At 43.2% G+C, this 18,792-nt stretch overlaps 1 protein-coding gene across 1 annotated transcript; it reads left to right on the top strand.

The window, feature by feature from the left end:
- Positions 1-9,789: 9,789 nt before the first annotated feature.
- Positions 9,790-13,386, top strand: LOC309497246 (uncharacterized protein; the record flags this gene model as incomplete). The annotated part of the gene is made up of 10 exons (XM_082167476.1): positions 9,790-9,936; positions 10,125-10,205; positions 10,346-10,456; positions 10,545-10,622; positions 10,730-10,936; positions 11,025-11,500; positions 11,610-11,937; positions 12,067-12,781; positions 12,999-13,208; positions 13,349-13,386. The coding sequence occupies 10 exons, from the start codon at positions 9,790-9,792 to the stop codon at positions 13,384-13,386; spliced, it is 2,391 nt and encodes a 796-aa protein (XP_082023602.1).
- Between the last annotated feature and the right edge of the window lie 5,406 nt (positions 13,387-18,792).

Genomic DNA, 18,792 nt, shown 5'->3' with positions numbered 1-18,792 from the left:
AAAAAGCAAAGGCTTCACTTGCTCCTTGCTATCGCGCTTCTAGGCTGAATGACTTAACTCTCTGCTGCCCGGTGGGGAAAGGTGAGCCACGCCGAGGTTCCATGGTGTAATGGTTAGCACTCTGGACTCTGAATCCAGCGATCCGAGTTCAAATCTCGGTGGGACCTGCTTTTGCCAGGAATGTGCGCAGGCCCTCGTCCGAAAAAACTTTTCGGCAGCAGTGAGCCTCAAAAGCTCATCTAGGGAGTTACACCACCTGGAGAATGCGGGCATCGATCCCGCTACCTCTCGCTTGCGCCTCCTGCTTCCTACCGGTTGAGCCAAAGTAAGCCCAAAGTAAGCCCACATGAGCCAATCACGTTTCTCTCCTGTGGCTTACTTTTGACCAATCGCGTTTCTCTCCTGTTGCTTACTTTTGACCAATCGCGTTTGTCTCCCATGGCTTACTTTTCACCAATCGTGTTTCTCTTCTGTGACGTACTTTTGACCAATCGGCGACCGCTATTATTGTCATCTTTGCAACAGGTAAGGCTATTCTTCATTACTGTATAATCGTTCATTATTTATTCATATACAGTATGTATTTTTGGAAAATTAAACATGCCAATATAGCTAGCTAGCGTGTATAGCACAGGGTTACTTCAGCACCTGTGAACCTGTAACTTTTCCCATGATAAAATACAGAAAAGAAACATGCTACTGTTAAGTTAATTAGCCGGCTGCTAATTAAGCTATATCCCTCTTGAGACCAAAAAAAGTTTTATTAATTTAGTTGTTTTTTTTGTTTGTTTTTTTTGTAATTACATTGTTCAGAGTAATAACTTTTTTTACAAAAATGTTTTTTTTAAATAATGTTTTATTCATAAATATATGTTATACACACTAGGACTCATTTATTAAATATTATTTCATTTAAAAAGACATAAATAGGCAAAAACAATGGTATTTTTTTGGTATTAATGGTATTAACTATGTTATAAAATATATAACAGAATAATTTGATATATCATTTTGCTTTATGCAATATGTGTGTAAAATGGCCATAAGCGGGTTTTCCCATTTTATACAATGTATCTATGTATCTAATTTGCATATTAATTTATTCTTGGGGCAACATGTAATGAAAAAAGAAGTGTAATAATGGGTGTTAGTAGTAATTGTCAAGATTTTCATAATAATATCTAATATTTCATAGGAAAATTGAAATATAATTTATTTCCCCACTGACTTGTGTCTCCTAAAATGCCTGATAAACATGATTTAAGTCCTGGTGTGTAGCTTGTTAAATGATCATTACACAGTTAACATACAAGTATCTTTAAGATTGCAAGAGGTAATAGTCTCTCTGATTTTCATTTCAGAAAATGTACGCATACCCCGTTTTTCGCCGCCAGTCGGCAACATCAAACCGTCTCCTCATGGCGCCATCGGTGGAGGCGAATGGTCTTGAAAATGTGGTGTCTGGAAGGGCCAAATCAAAGGAGGAGGTGCTGGCAGAGGCAAGTAATTTTGTCTTCACAAACGGTGGAGATCCCAGTGACCAGTTTTTAGTACTGGCTCACTGCAAACTTCAGTTTGGGAAGTACCAGGGTCAGAGTTTTAGATGGCTCCTGGAAAACTCTCTGGGGTACGCAGTATATTTGGTGCTCAGCATTTCCAGTGAGAAAGCGCAGACAACCCCCCTGTCAGAAAACAAACAACTGTTCCTACAGTACACTTCTTATATTAGAGAGATGGCAGAAGAAGTGGAGAAATATAAGAGGAAGCAGGGAATGCAAGCAGAAGCCCGGGCAACTGGAGACCAGGGCTGCTTGATGGTGGAGTTTGGTGACTTTCAGGGCCGGTCCATGAAGGATGTTTTTGAGGACCAGAGCAAGGAGGCCGAAGCCCTCATCAGGTACCTGGTTAAGGCAGATGCCAGGCCCAACACCAACATGGCCATTTTCAAGGCGTATGTCCTGAAAAGACAGGCTTCTGAAATGGGGACCAGGGTACATCAGCCTGCACGTCCACCTGCAGCCTCCAGTGCCTCTGCACCTCCACCTACAGCCATCCGAACTGGTGTAAAGCAGACCGCCACTGTGAAAGCGCTGTTGGTGCGTGGCAAACATTTGTCACCTTCACAGCTGGCAAAAAAACTAATGTCACCAGTTAAACCCTGTGAGTAGGAGTGTGAATATAGAATTTTCCCTACAGCATTTCTACATGTATTAATTTATCGTTATGGCAAACTTGTCCACTTGTTGTTTCCAGATCCATTACTGCAATCCACTTTACCTCCTCCGGCAGCAGAACCCCCAGCCAAACATTTGGCCCGAAAGCAGCTATTCGCAACTGGTAAGTAAGCAACATCTTACATAATTGTCTCCGTGTATTGATCACAGTAATAGTTTTAACATTTGTGCTCCAGGCACTTCCATTCCCACTGCTGAAGATGATGATGAGGAGCTGGTATTTGCTGCATCACAATGTGAAGCACAGCTAAATACAGGTGTGGCATATGACACAAATGCAAATATTATAAGAATGTTTTGTGGAAACCCACTGAGAATCATTATTTTTGAAAATAAATAAATAAACATTTTTAAATATATTTTTTTTACAACACAGAATTATGTGACATCATCAAGCGGGATGCATTCTTTGAGTGCACTTCTTCCAAACCTTAAGGATGTCCAAAGGTGTCAGTGTATTTATTTGCGTTTCTTAATTTTCCCGTTGCTAAACAATCACTGGATAACTTTTTCACAAAGCTTGCTCTTCTCACTCACTCTTTAGCTCCGTGGGCTGTGGGCATCATTACTTTTTTTACTGAATTCCTCACGACTCATTTTCCTGTCTCCATTCCATCTAATCCTCATTCTCAAAGAGCTGTATTGATCCCATATTCCTTACATCAATAAAGTGTACACTGTGTTCTTTGCTTCTTAACACTAATACCATTTTCTTCACTGTTATTCCTAAATGTAATCATAATTATTATTAATAATTGTCCAAAATTACTGCTTCGCTGGCTGTTTGTGGGCTGCATTTATGGCGTATTACTATCAAATTAAACAGTCATCCTTACACTGTTTTTGTTACTGTTCACTCAGAGGCCTGTGCATCAGCGGAAACACCACAGACACCAGATCTTCCTCATCATCAGCCACCAGCTGAGCTTCCAGGTCACTGGAAAGATCATCTTCCACCTTTCCAGCATGAGTGGATCCGGAACACACTGTTTAAGGCCAACCTGCGAACCGGAAAGCCAGAAATAGTGTCCCAGATGAAGCTTTGGTGGTATCCTCCTCAGCCCCCTTTGATAAACACCCAGCCACCCGCCTCACCCGACCTCTTCTTTTGTCGGCCCATTTTCTTATGGATGCCGCTAAAGATGTGGTTGTTTCCTCTTGTCTGCGTCCGCCCAGACTGTGGTAAGCACAGACTTACTGCGGCAGGACTTTATCGTACCGTGCGCAAGGTCTTGGACATCGATGGGTGGTATGACCTTGCCACTGAGTATCTGGAGTGCAAACGCTGCAAAAAAAAGTATCCAGCCTGGAACGAGGACATCTTGGGACAGCTGGATATGGGCCACCGCAGTCAGTTTCCAGCTTTGCTGACATACAGGTAATTCATAATCACAACCATTAGGCGCTTTTATTTGTGTTATTTTTTCCAACCAAAGCATTTGCATGATTATACTGTTGTTTCCTTAGGTACTCATGTGACAACCGGGTGGTGAGGATGATGAGGGAGAGGACACTGGGCAACAGTGTGACTCAGCTCTACAAGAAGCTGATGGAACAGCACAGTGAGGCCTGGACACAGCGTGTCCTGCAGTACCTGACTGCCTGTGAACCATTCACAAGGTCCTCCCTTGTGCAGCCTCCTGTGTTTGCTGAGCCTCCCCTTTTACCTGCCCTACCTAAACCTAAGTGGCTGTTAGCTGTGTACGCCAGGGATGTTCTGGGGCGACTGGACGAGGTCAAGGCCAAAATTACATCCGTCTTTGGCTGTGTTCTCAAGATGGACTCCACAAAAAAGGTATCACAGCCCTGTTTATATCCAGAAATTGTCCAGATATGGATATGTGCGTGTACATAATGAACAGTTATGAGTTTTTATTTTGTTATACTTTTTTCTTTTTTTTTACCCTTCTGTTTTCCCCAATAGGTCACAAAAAAACTTGCCGGTGCTGCTTCAGGAACAGCTGCCTGGTGCACTAATGTGGGTAACGAACACGGCCAAGTCCTTGTCTCTGTCCTAACAGCCGCCGAGGGACATGCACTGGACCCCATGGCAGCTGGCCTAATGAAACGCTACCGAGAGGCAGGAGAGGCATCCCCAAAAGTGATGTACGTGGACCGAGATTGCTGCAGTCAGCACGGCCAGTCTCAGGTTAAGGCCATGTTTTCGGAGTGGGATGAGCTTGAAGTGCGCCTTGACATCTGGCATTTCATGCGGCGATTTGCTGCAGGTGTCACGACAGAGGCTCATCCGCTCTACGGGATCTTCATGGCACGTCTGTCCATGTCCATATTCGAGTGGGATCCAGAGGATGTGGCTGCTCTTCGCCGTGCAAAGGAGGGTGAGCTGGCAGCAAAGAAGACTGGCTACATCTCAGAAAAGGCGGTCCGTGCTCGCATTAACCGGAGGGAGTTGGCACTGCACTGCCGGAGGAGGACCAGGGGGGAGGAGGAGACCACCATATTGATTGGGAAACTGATTGATCAGTTTGACAGTGCGGACGGAAAGGACACTCTCGGAGTTCCACTTCTGAACCACGAACGGATCCAGCAGATATGGAAAGAACAGCGGAAGCACGTACAGTGTATCCAAGACCCAGAGCACTTTCCGCTATACATAAAGAAGGGGACACTGAAGAAAGGCGGTGTGGAGCTGTGCTGCTACAGGTGTGCTCGAGGCTCTACCTCCTTGGAGTCATTCCACCTCCACCTGAACCGTTTTATTCCAGGTATTACATACATATGGGTTACACATTTTTCTGTAAAACATGTAAGCACTGTAACTGCTTCTATTTACATTAAAGTAATGTCACATTAATAAATGTCACAATTTACAGTAATATTACATTTCTTTTCTGATGTCATAAAAGCATTGACAAAGCTGTCTTGCCTGACAAGTCACTAGTAACTCTGGTTATAACGACAATAATTGTTTAATGTAATTACATAGCTCTATTACATGTTACCAGTTACTTCATAGCATCTCATGTGTAGTAAATATCTTGTACATATGTGACGTATAAAACCTTTTTTATTTATGTAACTTTTAGGAACCAGTGCCAGTGATGCGCATTTTCAGGCCTATCTCCTTGAAGGCTTGATGCGTTGGAATGATGACCGGATGGAAGATGCCATAAAAGGAGTGTCCTCCATCCGGTCATATGGCAGTGCCATGAGAGAGGCTGTGGACCAGCTTAGCCAGAGAGTCTTTGGGAAGCCCTGGGATGAGCGCTATCGCCCTCCTGGAGCATATACAGGCAAGAAATTCATTAATTTGTTATTTTGTAATATTATACTAAGTTATCTATTTAGCCTTAAATTTACTAGACAAAATATTAACAAAACTTTATTTTTTTCCATTTTATTCTTGTAGGTGAATTGCTCGGAATAGAGTACCTTTACAGCCAGACTGGCAAAACACTGACTCCAGTGCTCCAGAACCCAGAGGAGGAAGACAGGCTGGTGGAGGAAATTGATGACCAAGACCTGCAAGATGAGGGATTTGAGGAAGACATCACGGAGGACATCACAGTTCCAGTGCTGTACGAGAATGACCCTTGCGGTGATCTCGCAAACAGCCCCTCATCTGTGCCTCAGCCTCAGTCCCCAGCATCACTGGCTGACGTATCAATGGCTGACGTGTCACTGGAAGAAGGACAGCATCTTGCCCCTGCGCCTTCAGTGTTGTCACAGCCATCTGACACTGGAAGCAGTCTCTCCGACGAAACTCAGGTAAGACACTTTAAGGGCTTTATTTAATTTCAATCTCATTTTATTCCACATATATTAACATGAATCTGAATTTACTAGGGAGCAGTCATTGGGCCTGATGGCATCGCTGGGTGGGACAAGGTCCAGGATCTGGCTGGTTACCTGGTTGGTCTTCGTGAGGCTCCTTACCTCACTGACCTGCAGGTGACAGAGGCCATCCAGCTGTGGACAGCTCTCCATGACACAGACAAACAGCGGGTCAACTATCAGCCTCGACATCAGCCTCAGCTGACACATGGACGCTTTAAGGCACCGAAACGGTCCGGAGTCACACCGGGTGTGGAGAGTGTGAAACGGTGTCTGATTGGACATCCCGGGGGTCCAGCACAGTGGCCCAGCACCAGCCGCTTGGTTGAGGCCATTTGTACAAAGCTGTGTGCTTTACACAAGTCGCCGACCAAGAAGGCTGGAGTTTGCACCCCCAGGTGGTCTAAAATCCTCTCGGATTACCACCACATCCGAGAGCTGGTGCTTAACAATCGCAGGCTAATGGATGAAACAATGATCCAGCTGTTTGAGATAAACCAGAAGACACTCATTCAGTGGTAAGCAAGGCACATTATTTGCTTCAAATTAACTGAATACTTCTATAAACATATATATATATATATATATATAATACATGTAATTTATTTTCAGGTTTCAACGGCAGCAGAAGAAACAGGAAATGAGTGTCCTCGCTCAGGGACTGACTCCACCTGACCCAATTGCTGTGGCTGATACGCAGCTTCCTCCACCGAGGGAAAAATTGGATGAAGCGGCATCGACCTCAGGCCCAAAACATACTTTTATCTTCCCGCCAAATCGAGAAGGACAGGCTCCTCTTCTGCGACCAGGTCGACGGCCCGCTGCTGCCACCACCATGGTGTGCCCCATTGCACCTGCCCCCACAGCATCAGGACTTGTGCAGCCCATTTCAGCACCTGGGTCATTGTCACTAGTCCTTAACCCTGACATGACCGTGTCAATGGTGATTCCCCCTTCTGGTGCGTCAACATCCGGTGCAGGCCCAGCTCCGCCTGCTCCTGCTCCTGTGTCTGCTGCACCTGTGTCCCGTTACACCCAGAGGAACCGGCGCCGGAGGGCCCAGGAGACGGAAAGCGGAGTCCATAAGAGGAAGTATGTGCGAGGGGTTACCTTTAACATGTGCAGCAAATGTGGGCAGCCCAAAACCAAAGAGTTTGGCCATAGCCGATATGGTAATGCCACATTTTGCTTGGCTGCCTCAAATGGAAAATCTTTAGATGACTGGTTGGCAGAACAGCGCCAGCAAAATACATGCCAAACTCCGCCTCCTCAATAAACAATTTGTATATTTTGTATATATTACTGTACATGTGTCCACCCAGTGTGTATGTACATATATATTTATATACGTGTGTGTTTGTGTCTGTGTACTCATTTCAATATTTGTGTGTATTCATTTTAATAAAACATTTTACATTTGAAGTGTCATTTAAATATTTGTGTGTATTCATTTTAATAAAACATTTGAAGTGCCTTAAAATAAATCTGTTAAATCATATCAATCAAATCATATCCCTCACAAAAAACACATAGGCTATTTGAAGAAACAATTTTATTCATTTTATTAAACCATAAACAACATGTAATATGCAATATTAAAAATAATAATAATAATTTAATAAAACATTTGAAGTGTCTTAAAACAAATTGATAAATCAGGTCAATCAAATATCCCTCACAAAAACACATATTTAAAGAAATGTTTTTATTCATTTGATTAAACCATAAACATGTAATATGCAAAAAAAATGTTTAAACTATAATACACAAAAAATATCAACCAATATAATGATGTCATAGATAATTAAATGAAGACGCAGGCGCAGTTGATCGCACGCAGAACAGAGGTTCGAATCCAGCCCGCGGAGGGTGACTTGTTTCACATGTAACTAAAACTACTTCATAACGCACTGGAATAAAGCCCTAATAATGTTGCAGGGGAAATTTGTGGGCACATTCCCGTTTTCTGCGTCTTTTTGGCTTGCGTGCGGGGCGCAAAGATTGGGCCCCTTCCTTTGCGCAGCGAGCGCTCTACCATTTGAGCTAATTCCCCTTGCCAAGCGAGGGGAGGTGTCCATCGCTCTCAAAGACAAAGTCGAGGAGCGATCCCTTTAATTAAACCAGGGACCTTTCGATCTTCCGTCTGCACTGGCTACCATTTGGTTGTAGATTTAATACAAATATTGCGCTTTGAGCCATGCAAGCGGAAATGTTTGCGGCCAGGCAGCAGTGCCCGTGCTGGCTCGTTGGTCTAGGGGTATGATTCTCGCTTAGGGTGCGAGAGGTCCCGGGTTCAAATCCCGGACGAGCCCGTTCTCAGGCTTTGCTTTTAATCTCTTCAGCCTGATTAGGGAAACCAGGATGTTTCTGAGAAATTGGGGATGAACGTAGCCAGAGCGAGGCCGGTTAGCTCAGTTGGTTAGAGCGTGGTGCTAATAACGCCAAGGTCGCGGGTTCGATCCCCGTACGGGCCACTGTTTTTCTCTCGGACCTTCAGCTAATCAGGCCTTCAGCTCTGCTCGCCTCGAAAGTGACGGACGGTCTCCCAAAAATCTCCGCTGGCTAAACCACCTTCGGACCTGGCCGAAATGGCGGTACCTGACAACCAAAAGTCTGTAAAATCTATCCAATACAATGACGAGTTCCTTCTTTTAAAAACCAATTACGTTACGAGCTCCATTTTTGCCCGTCCAATGAAATGGCAAGGTCCATTTTTCATAGACCAATCACCGCACATAGTCCATCTTTGAGCAAATTTCATCCAATCTCCGCTCATATTCTCTCTATTTTTGCCAGTCCAATGAAATGGCAAGGTCCATTTTTTCATAGACCAATCACCGCACGTAGCACAATCTCCGCTGTTATTTGTATTCCGCAAGCTGCTCAGGTATGTTATTTACAGTTATTGTATTTATTGTTAATGAAATGGCTTACGTTTTCTTACCTTACGATTACCTCAAATGATCAGGTAAATTAACGTTAACTGTCATTGTGTAAATAATAGGGTATAAGTTAATTGCCGCAGCTCTATTTGTAATGTTAATAGTTTTAGCAAGCAAACCTTATTTTTTTAACGTTACCTAACTTATACCTAACTTATTTTTGTCAGTAACGTTAATTTATTTATTTATTGACAGGATTAACGTTGTAGTATAGTAAGATAGCATATCTGATAGTGCATATCTGATAGTGTATGTTACTTCTTGGGACATGGATAAATCAATGTACAATAAATCTCATTGTACTTAATTGATTATCTGAACACACAAAATAAATTTGAATAATGTTTAACTTTTGGGTGTTTTGTTTAACCTGTGGTCATTTGAATGACTGAGAATATAATACATGTATAAAAATAAATTCAGGCACATGCCCATTTATCAGATGTACACAGTTGAAATAACACAATGTTTAATCTGAGTATTTGTTATATCCATACATTATACTTTTTACTCCAAAACAAGTTATATGAGCCCAGGTCAATGAGGCATACAGGCCATAAATAGCAAATAGAAGTTAAAAACTTGTAGGCTAATGTTTACAAAAACTTAAGTTGATAAAAAGATCTATCACAACATTAGGTGATGATATACAGTATGTATTATTTTGGATTTATAAACTGCTATAATGTGGTGGTCATTTTGGACCAGGAACACAAAACTAGCTAACATGAAATGAACACAACAGGAGGGTTAATGCCGTGTTGCCGGGCTACAATGGCAGTTAGTGTAACATGCTCTGTATTGTTTCAGGCAACGACATGGCTTCAACTAAGTCACACAAAGGCATGAGCGATGCTGACTGGCTTGCGCGTCTGGAGAGTTTTGCCCGAACAGGAGTTTGGCCATCGAGGGAGGGGAATAGACCTTCTCCCCGACAAAAAAGATGGCATGAGTTGTATCAGAAGGTAAATTATGTAGCTAGATTCATGGGTGAACTAATAAACTCTTATGATAATACATTGTGCTATTTTTATTTATGTGTATGGATAAGCAATTATTTACAATGTAAATACAATGTAATATTGATATAATTAAGATGACTGTTTTGAGATAACATGGACTACAGTGTCATAGCTACACTTTATGTTCACAGATAGAAAAATGCCCTCTGCAAATGAGGGGGCAGACCACCCTTCTGAAGGAAGCTCAGAAGTGTATTTGTGGATTTCACAAGGTAACTTCAATTAGCCTAGTTCAAGTTGCATAACTAGATAGATGTGTTTGCAATATCAATGTGTCTTCATATCTAAAATGAGGCATTAGGAGGACTGTATAATATTATGTGTGTGGTATATCTTAATGCATGTATCACAGGTTCATCCACCAGTCACAGTGGATGCATCACAGAGCACCCCTGCACAAAGCACACCCTCCATCAGTGATGTGTCACATCCTGCAAAGAAAGCTAAGCTGACATTGTCAATGGTGAGCAGACCTTACGATTGCAGGTATCACTGCAGACATTGAAACATCTCAACATTTTCCTATATTTTTCCTAACATTTTCCTTTCAGTTTGAAAAGTCAAGGTTTGGAGGCTCACATGTGGCAGCAGTGAAACCCAATTTAAGCATCCAGAGGAAAACCTCTCAGGTTAATATGAAAGACATCATGACTTCTTTTATCATGACACTACATCATTTTATTTCATAAAAAATCCAATCCCCTTTATAGATTAATCATAACGTTTGACTCCACAGACATTAGAGCACTCCAGTTCAGCTGCAGCTTCATGCCCACCCTCTGATCCTCGTCGTCCTGCTCGTCCTCCTCTATCCCCCAAACCTCATCGGCCTGTCATCAAGTCCTCCTCTTCCTTCTTCCTTCCTCCAGCTCAGAGATCACAACACACCAAAGAAACAGCAACACCGTCGATTAATTCTGAGTTTGCTGTTGTGAGGAGCACAGTAAGATGTCATTCAAAATATAAACATGCCTTTTATTTAATGCTCTCTTAACTTTTATTTAAACCAATATTTTTGATAATATCAGCAGGTCTCATCTCAGCCAGAAGACCCTGCGGATCTCCCACTACTGTGGCCACAGACAATGCCACAGCAGGACCAGAAGTGGGTGTCGGAAGCACTTTTTAGGGTTGGTGCAAAGGGTAAGCTGGAGCTGCGTGAAAACCTGCAGCTGTGGTATCACCCCCCACCACCAGCCCTGTTGTACCACCAAGCTCCAGCACCTGATAGATTTTTTTCACAGCGGCTCTTGCTCTGGATGCCATATAGGCTATGGAAGGTGCGGCTCCAGTGTACTAATCCTGCCTGTGCCAGGCATCAGCTGTGTGGTGGTGGTCTGCACAGGAGAGTACGACAGGTGTTAGATATTGACAGATACTACAACCTGGTGACAGAGACCCTGATCTGTACCAGATGTAGAACCAGCTACCTGTCCTGGAGTCATGCTGTGCTGCAGCAGTTGGACCTGGCCCATCGATCTGAATTCAGGATCATCCTCACACGCAAGTAAATATTTTGCAGTCATGTTGCTCATATGCTACCTTTTTTGATAAATACTTCCTACAATAATTAGATACCTGATAATAAGATATTTGAATAAATACTTTTTTCCAAGGTATGCCTGTGACATTCGAGTTATTCGCTTGTTGCGTGAGAGGGGCATGGGGAATGGCCCAGTGAGGATCATCGGCCAGCTGAGGGAGAACCACAGTGAGGAGTGGTTAAAACGTGTGGCTCGGTACACATCAGAGTGTGTGGCCTTTTTAGATAAGCCTGGCCTGCAGCCACTGCACTTCCAGGAACCACCACCACTTGCTCCAGTACCCAGCTACAAATGGCTCCTCACTGTATACAGTCAGGACATCCTCAACAGGCTCGATCACATCAAGGCCAGCATCACATCCACGTATGGATCAATTTTAAAAATGGATTCAACTAAGAAGGTTAGAGGAGCTGCTTTAATGACTGTACCCCTTTCTATAATGAATTGTTAGACCAAAATAGCTTTATTTTTCAATGTTACTGATTTGGATGTATGTTGTATTATTTGCTATGTTTATTGTTTCTTTTAGATCACCAAGAAGTTGAGTGGGCCTGCAAAAGGCACAGCACAGTGGCTTACCTCAGTAGGCAATGAGGTAGGTCAGGTGCTGATGAGTGTCCTGACTGCGAATGAAGGGGCTGGGTTAGACCTCATGGCTGCAGGGCTTATGGAGAGGTACCAGAGAGCTGGTGTTGATCCTCCCACTATCCTGTATGTGGACTGTGACTGTTGCAAGGAAGTGGGAGAGACTAAACTGAAGAGACGGTTCAGCAGCTGGCCCGATGTCATTGTTCGCCTAGACATTTGGCATTTTATGCGACGTTTGGCAGTAGGGTGCACCACTGATGCTCACCAGTTGTACCCTACTTTTATGGGTAGGTTGTCGTCCTGTATTTTTGAGTGGGACGCAGGGGATCTCACTCTGCTGAGAAGGGCCAAGAGGGAGCAACTCACCCAACAGGGCTGGCCTGCAATGACAGCGGCAGAGCTTGACCGTCATATAAGCAAAGATGAGCTGGCCCAACACTGCAGGAGGAGAACACGAGGAGAGGAAACCACTATCCGCCTCCTTGATATCCTCATCAGAGAGCTCATGGGTGGCAAGGGGAATGATGCCCTTGGTGTTCCTCTCCTTGACAGTGTGAGGATGCAGCACATCTGGCATGTCCAGAGACGGCACGTCACCTGTATCCAGGACCCTCCAGATATGCCACTCTACACGGAAACTGGAACCATAAACAAGGGTGGGATGGTTCTAAAAACGTATAGGTGTGCCAGAGGCTCCACATCCCTGGAATCATTTCACTGCCACCTAAACAGATTTATTCCAGCTTTGTCATGACAAATTATACCACATCTTGCCACTAATTCCTGTTTATTTAGATATTTGCAGTTAACAGATAATATTTTCTCTTTTGCAGTTTCTTAAAACAATGTTTGGCTTTCTATTTATTTTTCTAGGGAACAGCGCAAACAGCCTGAACTTCCAGATTTACCTCCTGGAAGGTTTGTTACGCTGGAATCAGGACCGGGCTGCTGCTGCTGTTGCAGGTGGAAGTTCAACCCTGCGTACTTACACAGGGGAGCTGGTTTACTCTGTCAATGAGAACTACAACAAGTTGTATGGCAGGAAATTGGTCCCTAGCTTCACTCCACCTGCAGTATACACAGGTAAATATATTTTGATAAATGCAGTTCACAATGTTTTTGGTAAAATTACAAGTGTTTCTGGACAAAAATGATGTAATTTTTGACAGATCAGAGAAAAATAATACTACCAGAATTTTTGTACACTGGATTCTGTGTCCTAGGTGTCAGGGCAGAAAATAAAATTCATACTAGAATATAGAGTAACCCTGTTTTTTTATGATGCCCTCTGAATTACAGATTTTTTGTTCATGCACAAGCTGACAACAAAAAGATTTACTGCATTTTAATAAACCTTTCTGATTAATTTCCTTTAAAAATGTTTCCTGTTACAAATATTTCCTCAGGGGAGCTCATTGGAGTGCAATATTTGTTGAGGCAGAATAGTCAGCCCTTGGAGGACATGTGCCCTACCTCCGATAGGACCTCTCAGTTGCTGGAGGAGATAGATGTGGAGGAGCAAGGGGAAGAGGATGAGGGTTTCATTGATTTGTTGGGAGAGGAAGCCACAGTGACAAATCTTGTGGCATTAGATGACTCATTCCTTATAGGTCCACCAGTCCCACCTGCTGCACCACTGCCCTGTTTCCAGGCTCCACCAGTGCCCGGTGTTCAGACTCCTTCCGCTGCACCACTGCCCTGTTTCCAGGCTCCACCAGTGCCCGGTGTCCAGACTCCATCAGCTGCACCACTGCCCGGTGTCCAGACTCCATCAGCTGCACCACTGCCCTGTGTCCAGGCTCCACCAGCTGCACCACTGCCCTGTTTCCAGGCTCCACCAGCTGCACCACTGCCCTGTTTCCAGGCTCCACCAGCTGCACCACTGCCCTGTTTCCAGGCTCCACCAGTGCCCTGTGTCCAGGCTCCACCAGCTGCACCACTGCCCTGTTTCCAGGCTCCACCAGTGCCCGGTGTCCAGGCTCCACCAGCTGCACCACTGCCCTGTTTCCAGGCTCCACCAGCTGCACCACTGCCCTGTTTCCAGGCTCCACCAGTGCCCTGTGTCCAGGCTCCACCAGCTGCACCACTGCCCTGTTTCCAGGCTCCACCAGTGCCCGGTGTCCAGACTCCACCAGCTGCACCACTGCCCTCAGCAATGGTAAAATTTTCTTTTCTAGACCAATTGTTTCTCATTTATTCATTCGCCCTTAAGCAGAAAATCCACAAACTCACTTAACAGCATGTAATTATCTAACCAACAGTTATATTTTTCCAGGTTGTTGACAAGCACTGCATTCCTGGAATGGACCGGGTGGATGAGTTGGCGGAGTGTCTGGTGGAGCTGCGCACACAGGCGAGCCTCACACTTACCAACCAACAAGTTGCGACCATTGTGGGTTTGTGGCAGAACCTGGACCAATTTGACAAAGACAGGGTGATGTATGCTGCTCGTCATCAAGACAGGCTACTTACAGGATGTTTTAGGTCCCCTAAAAAGAAAGCTGTCTTTACTCCTGGTGTCGACAGCACAAAGAGATGTGTTTTGGGTTCTAGCGGCTCTCCAGCACAGTGGCCTAATTGTTGTCGCCTTGTTGAAATGATTTTCATAAGGTTGTGTAACATCCACCGAAGCCCCAAAAAACAGAGGACACAATCTCTGTCAAGATGGGATCTAATTCTTCACGATTACAGAAGAATTCGGCAGCTAATCCTGAGCAATGGAACGGTGATGAGCGAAACAACCCTTCAGCTAGTTGAGGTAAATCAGAGGACCCTTACAACATGGCACAATGAACGTTTAAAGGGTCAGGAGGTCTCAGTGCTGTTGCAAGGGCTGGATCTTCCTGAGGCACGTCCAGTGGCATTGGATGCTCTGCCTCCAGCACAAGTGCAGCCTGTTGTGCCTCCACAATATAGCCACCAGTTGCATAGCTACCAGATGCCACAAGACACAGCTGGACAGGCAAAGACAAAGTTTAGAAAGATCCAGCCCTCAGCTACCTGTACATCTGCCACAGCATTTTCATTTGAGCCATCAGCCTTGCACCCTCAGCGTTCAGCCACGTTCAGCCAGCTAAGGACAATTTATCCCAGGCCGACAGCACCACAATCATTGGTTCCTGACACACCCACTGCCCCTGTTGTGTCTCAGATGGTACTGTTGCCCTGCCCAGGCCCATTTTCCACCATTAACCCTGGAGCAATTTCCTCTGACCCACCTGCAAATGTCACAGCCACCCCAACCAAACGGTCGTACAATCGTACTGTAAATGCAAATACGTGCAGAAAGTGTGGCCAATTTCGTACACAAGAAACTGGCCATAGCCAGTACAAAGGCAAAATATTTTGCCCAAATAAAGAGACAATTACCAAGGAGCAGTGGTTACAGAATATGAGAAAATAACACTTGTGTGTCTGTGTGATTTATTCATTTTGCTCTCTTGGTTGGCTCAGCTCTGGGTTTTTTTTTTTAATCTTCCAGCCATATTTCATTTTAAAGTATTATACTGTGCACTTTTTTTTTAATCTTGTATTATTATTATTATGAAAACAATATTGAATAAAATACAAAAATATTTGTAATATGTATATGTGAGTATGTATAATTACACTATAATACATATTGAAATATATAATAAATATTAAACAACAATAAACTATTATATATAAGTACAGTGCACATACATATATTTTTATATACTTATATTTTATATAGTTCATAAATGCTTATTTTTATGTTTGTGTTCTTTTGTTGTTCCATATGGTGAATTTAGTACTTTTCCACATTTTTCTAATATGTATATAGTTAATAAATCTGTTTCTCTATGAAGACTGGTGTGTTGTATTTATTTGTTTTATTGCATGTAATAAAAATCAGTGTTCAGTTGCATTCAGTGTCAAGTAGCTGTTCCTTTTAACTCTGAATATATTACAATATAGTGTGAATGCAGTAATAAGGGGGTTATTTTGCCCCTACTGTCATAATAAATGATTACCTTAAATGCATTTGGACAAAAATGACTATCTTAGCATTATGGATGAAATTTTATAATGAATTCAAATGGTTTACTTCAAAAAGAAAAATTAAACTTAGAAATGAAACAATCGATAAAAATCAAATACACACACTACTTTTTAAATCAAACTTAGAAACTAAACAATCGATAAAATCAAATATTTTATGTGACGGTGTGGATTCGAACCTATGACTTCCTCACTTTTTTTTTCTTTTTTTCTCCCCCCTTCTTCCCCTTCTTATACAGACTAATGTTCCCCAGCTTGTCACGTGTCTAGTATCTGTAAAACCGCATTTTTCCATCTTAAAAATATATCTAAATTACGCCATATGCTTGACAAATGACCACATTGACAAATGCGGAACAATTAGTTCATGCGTTCATGACCTCAAGGCTAGATTATTGTAATGCTCTACTGGGTGGTTGCCCTGCACGCTTAATTAACAAACTACAGCTGGTCCAAAACGCAGCAGCTCGAGTTCTTACCAGAACCAGGAAGTATGACCATATTAGCCCGGTTCTGTCAAAACTGCATTGGCTGCCTATTAAACATTGCATAAATTTTTAAATATTGCTGATTACTTACAAAGCACTAAATGGTTTAGCTCTGCAGTACTTGAGCGAGCTCTTAACGCATTATAGTCCTTCACGTCTATTGCGATCTCAAACTTCCGGCCAGTTAATAATACCTAGAATATCAAAATCGACTGCTGGCGGTAGATCCTTCTCCTATTTAGCACCAAAACTCTGGAACAGTCTTCCTACCATTGTCCGGGAAGCAGACACACTCTTGTCAGTTCAAAGCCAGATTAAAGACACATCTCTTTGACCTAGCATTCACATAATACATTATAGACTTATATAATTCAATGTTAGGCTGCATAGATTAGGTCAGCCGGAACCGGGAACACTTCCCATAAATCCTGATGTACTCGTTACATCATGAGAAGAATGGCATCTACGCTAATTTTAGTGTCTGTGTTTATCTCGAGGTTTTCCAGTAGCCTCCCGGATCCAGGCCGTATCCAGATCTGATGAAGGACCTTCACCTGGACCCGATGACAACGCAGTGCTGAAGTGCCAACTAGTCTCTCCCTATGGAGGATCCCTTTACCACTCTACAGATAAGGCGTTGTCGGGAAATTTCGTTTCACGTTCCTACCCGAAGTGACAAAATAAAATAAAATTCTCTATCAAAATTTATAAGGTAAGCCCAGTACTTTGTTTAGGCTTGGTCTGTAGGGAATTCCAAACCTGCGCACATATATTCAAACGCACATAACTATAGAACCAATTCTAAATACGCATGTGAACGCCATCAGCGTTTCTCACAGGTTCGCGTTTAAAGTCTGTGTAGAGAGAATGGTGTCGTCTTAGCGGCCCCTAATTTAATAACAAATGATCGTTGCGACGGAAGATGATGATGAGGAGCTGGTATTTGCTGCATCACAATGTGAAGCACAGCTAAATACAGGTGTGGCATATGACACAAATGCAAATATTATAAGAATGTTTTGTGGAAACCCACTGAGAACCATTATTTTTGAAAATAAATAAATAAACGTTTTTAAATATATATTTTTTACAACACAGAATTATGTGACATCATCAAGCGGGATGCATTCTTTGAGTGCACTTCTTCCAAACCTTAAGGATGTCCAAAGGTGTCAGTGTATTTATTTGCGTTTCCTAATTTTCCCGTTGCTAAACAATCACTGGATAACTTTTTCACAAAGCTTGCTCTTCTCACTCACTCTTTAGCTCCGTGGGCTGTGGGCATCATTACTTTTTTTACTGAATTCCTCACGACTCATTTTCCTGTCTCCATTCCATCTAATCCTCATTCTCAAAGAGCTGTATTGATCCCATATTCCTTACATCAATAAAGTGTACACTGTGTTCTTTGCTTCTTAACACTAATACCATTTTCTTCACTGTTATTCCTAAATGTAATCATAATTATTATTAATAATTGTCCAAAATGACTGCTTCGCCGGCTGTTTGTGGGCTGCATTTATGGCGTATTACTATCAAATTAAACAGTCATCCTTATACTGTTTTTGTTACTGTTCACTCAGAGGCCTGTGCATCAGCGGAAACAGCACAGACACCAGATCTTCCTCATCATCAGCCACCAGCTGAGCTTCCAGGTCACTGGAAAGATCATCTTCCACCTTTCCAGCATGAGTGGATCCGGAACACACTGTTTAAGGCCAACCTGCGAACCGGAAATTCAGAAATAGTGTCCCAGCTGAAGCTTTGGTGGTATCCTCCTCAGCCCTCTTTGATAAACACCCAGCCACCCGCCTCACCCGACCTCTTCTTTTGTCGGCCCATTTTCTTATGTGGTTGTTTCCTCTTGTCTGCGTCCGCCCAGACTGTGGTAAGCACCGACTTACTGCGGCAGGACTTTATCGTACCGTGTGCAAGGTCTTGGACATCGATGGGTGGTATGACCTTGCCACTGAGTATCTGGAGTGCAAAAAAAAGTATCCAACCTGGAACGAGGACATCTTGGGACAGCTGGATATGGGCCACTGCAGTCAGTTTCCAGCTTTGCTGACATACAGGTAATTCATAATCACAACCATTAGGCGCTTTTATTTGTGTTATTTTTTCCAACCAAAGCATTTGCATGATTATACTGTTGT

This window comes from Leuciscus leuciscus (assembly GCF_965113295.1).
Source record: "Leuciscus leuciscus genome assembly, chromosome: 4".
In the NCBI taxonomy this organism is placed as follows: Eukaryota; Metazoa; Chordata; class Actinopteri; order Cypriniformes; family Leuciscidae; genus Leuciscus; species Leuciscus leuciscus.
Note: the sequence above shows the minus strand (reverse complement) of the source record. Positions and strands in the feature narration are given on the sequence as shown.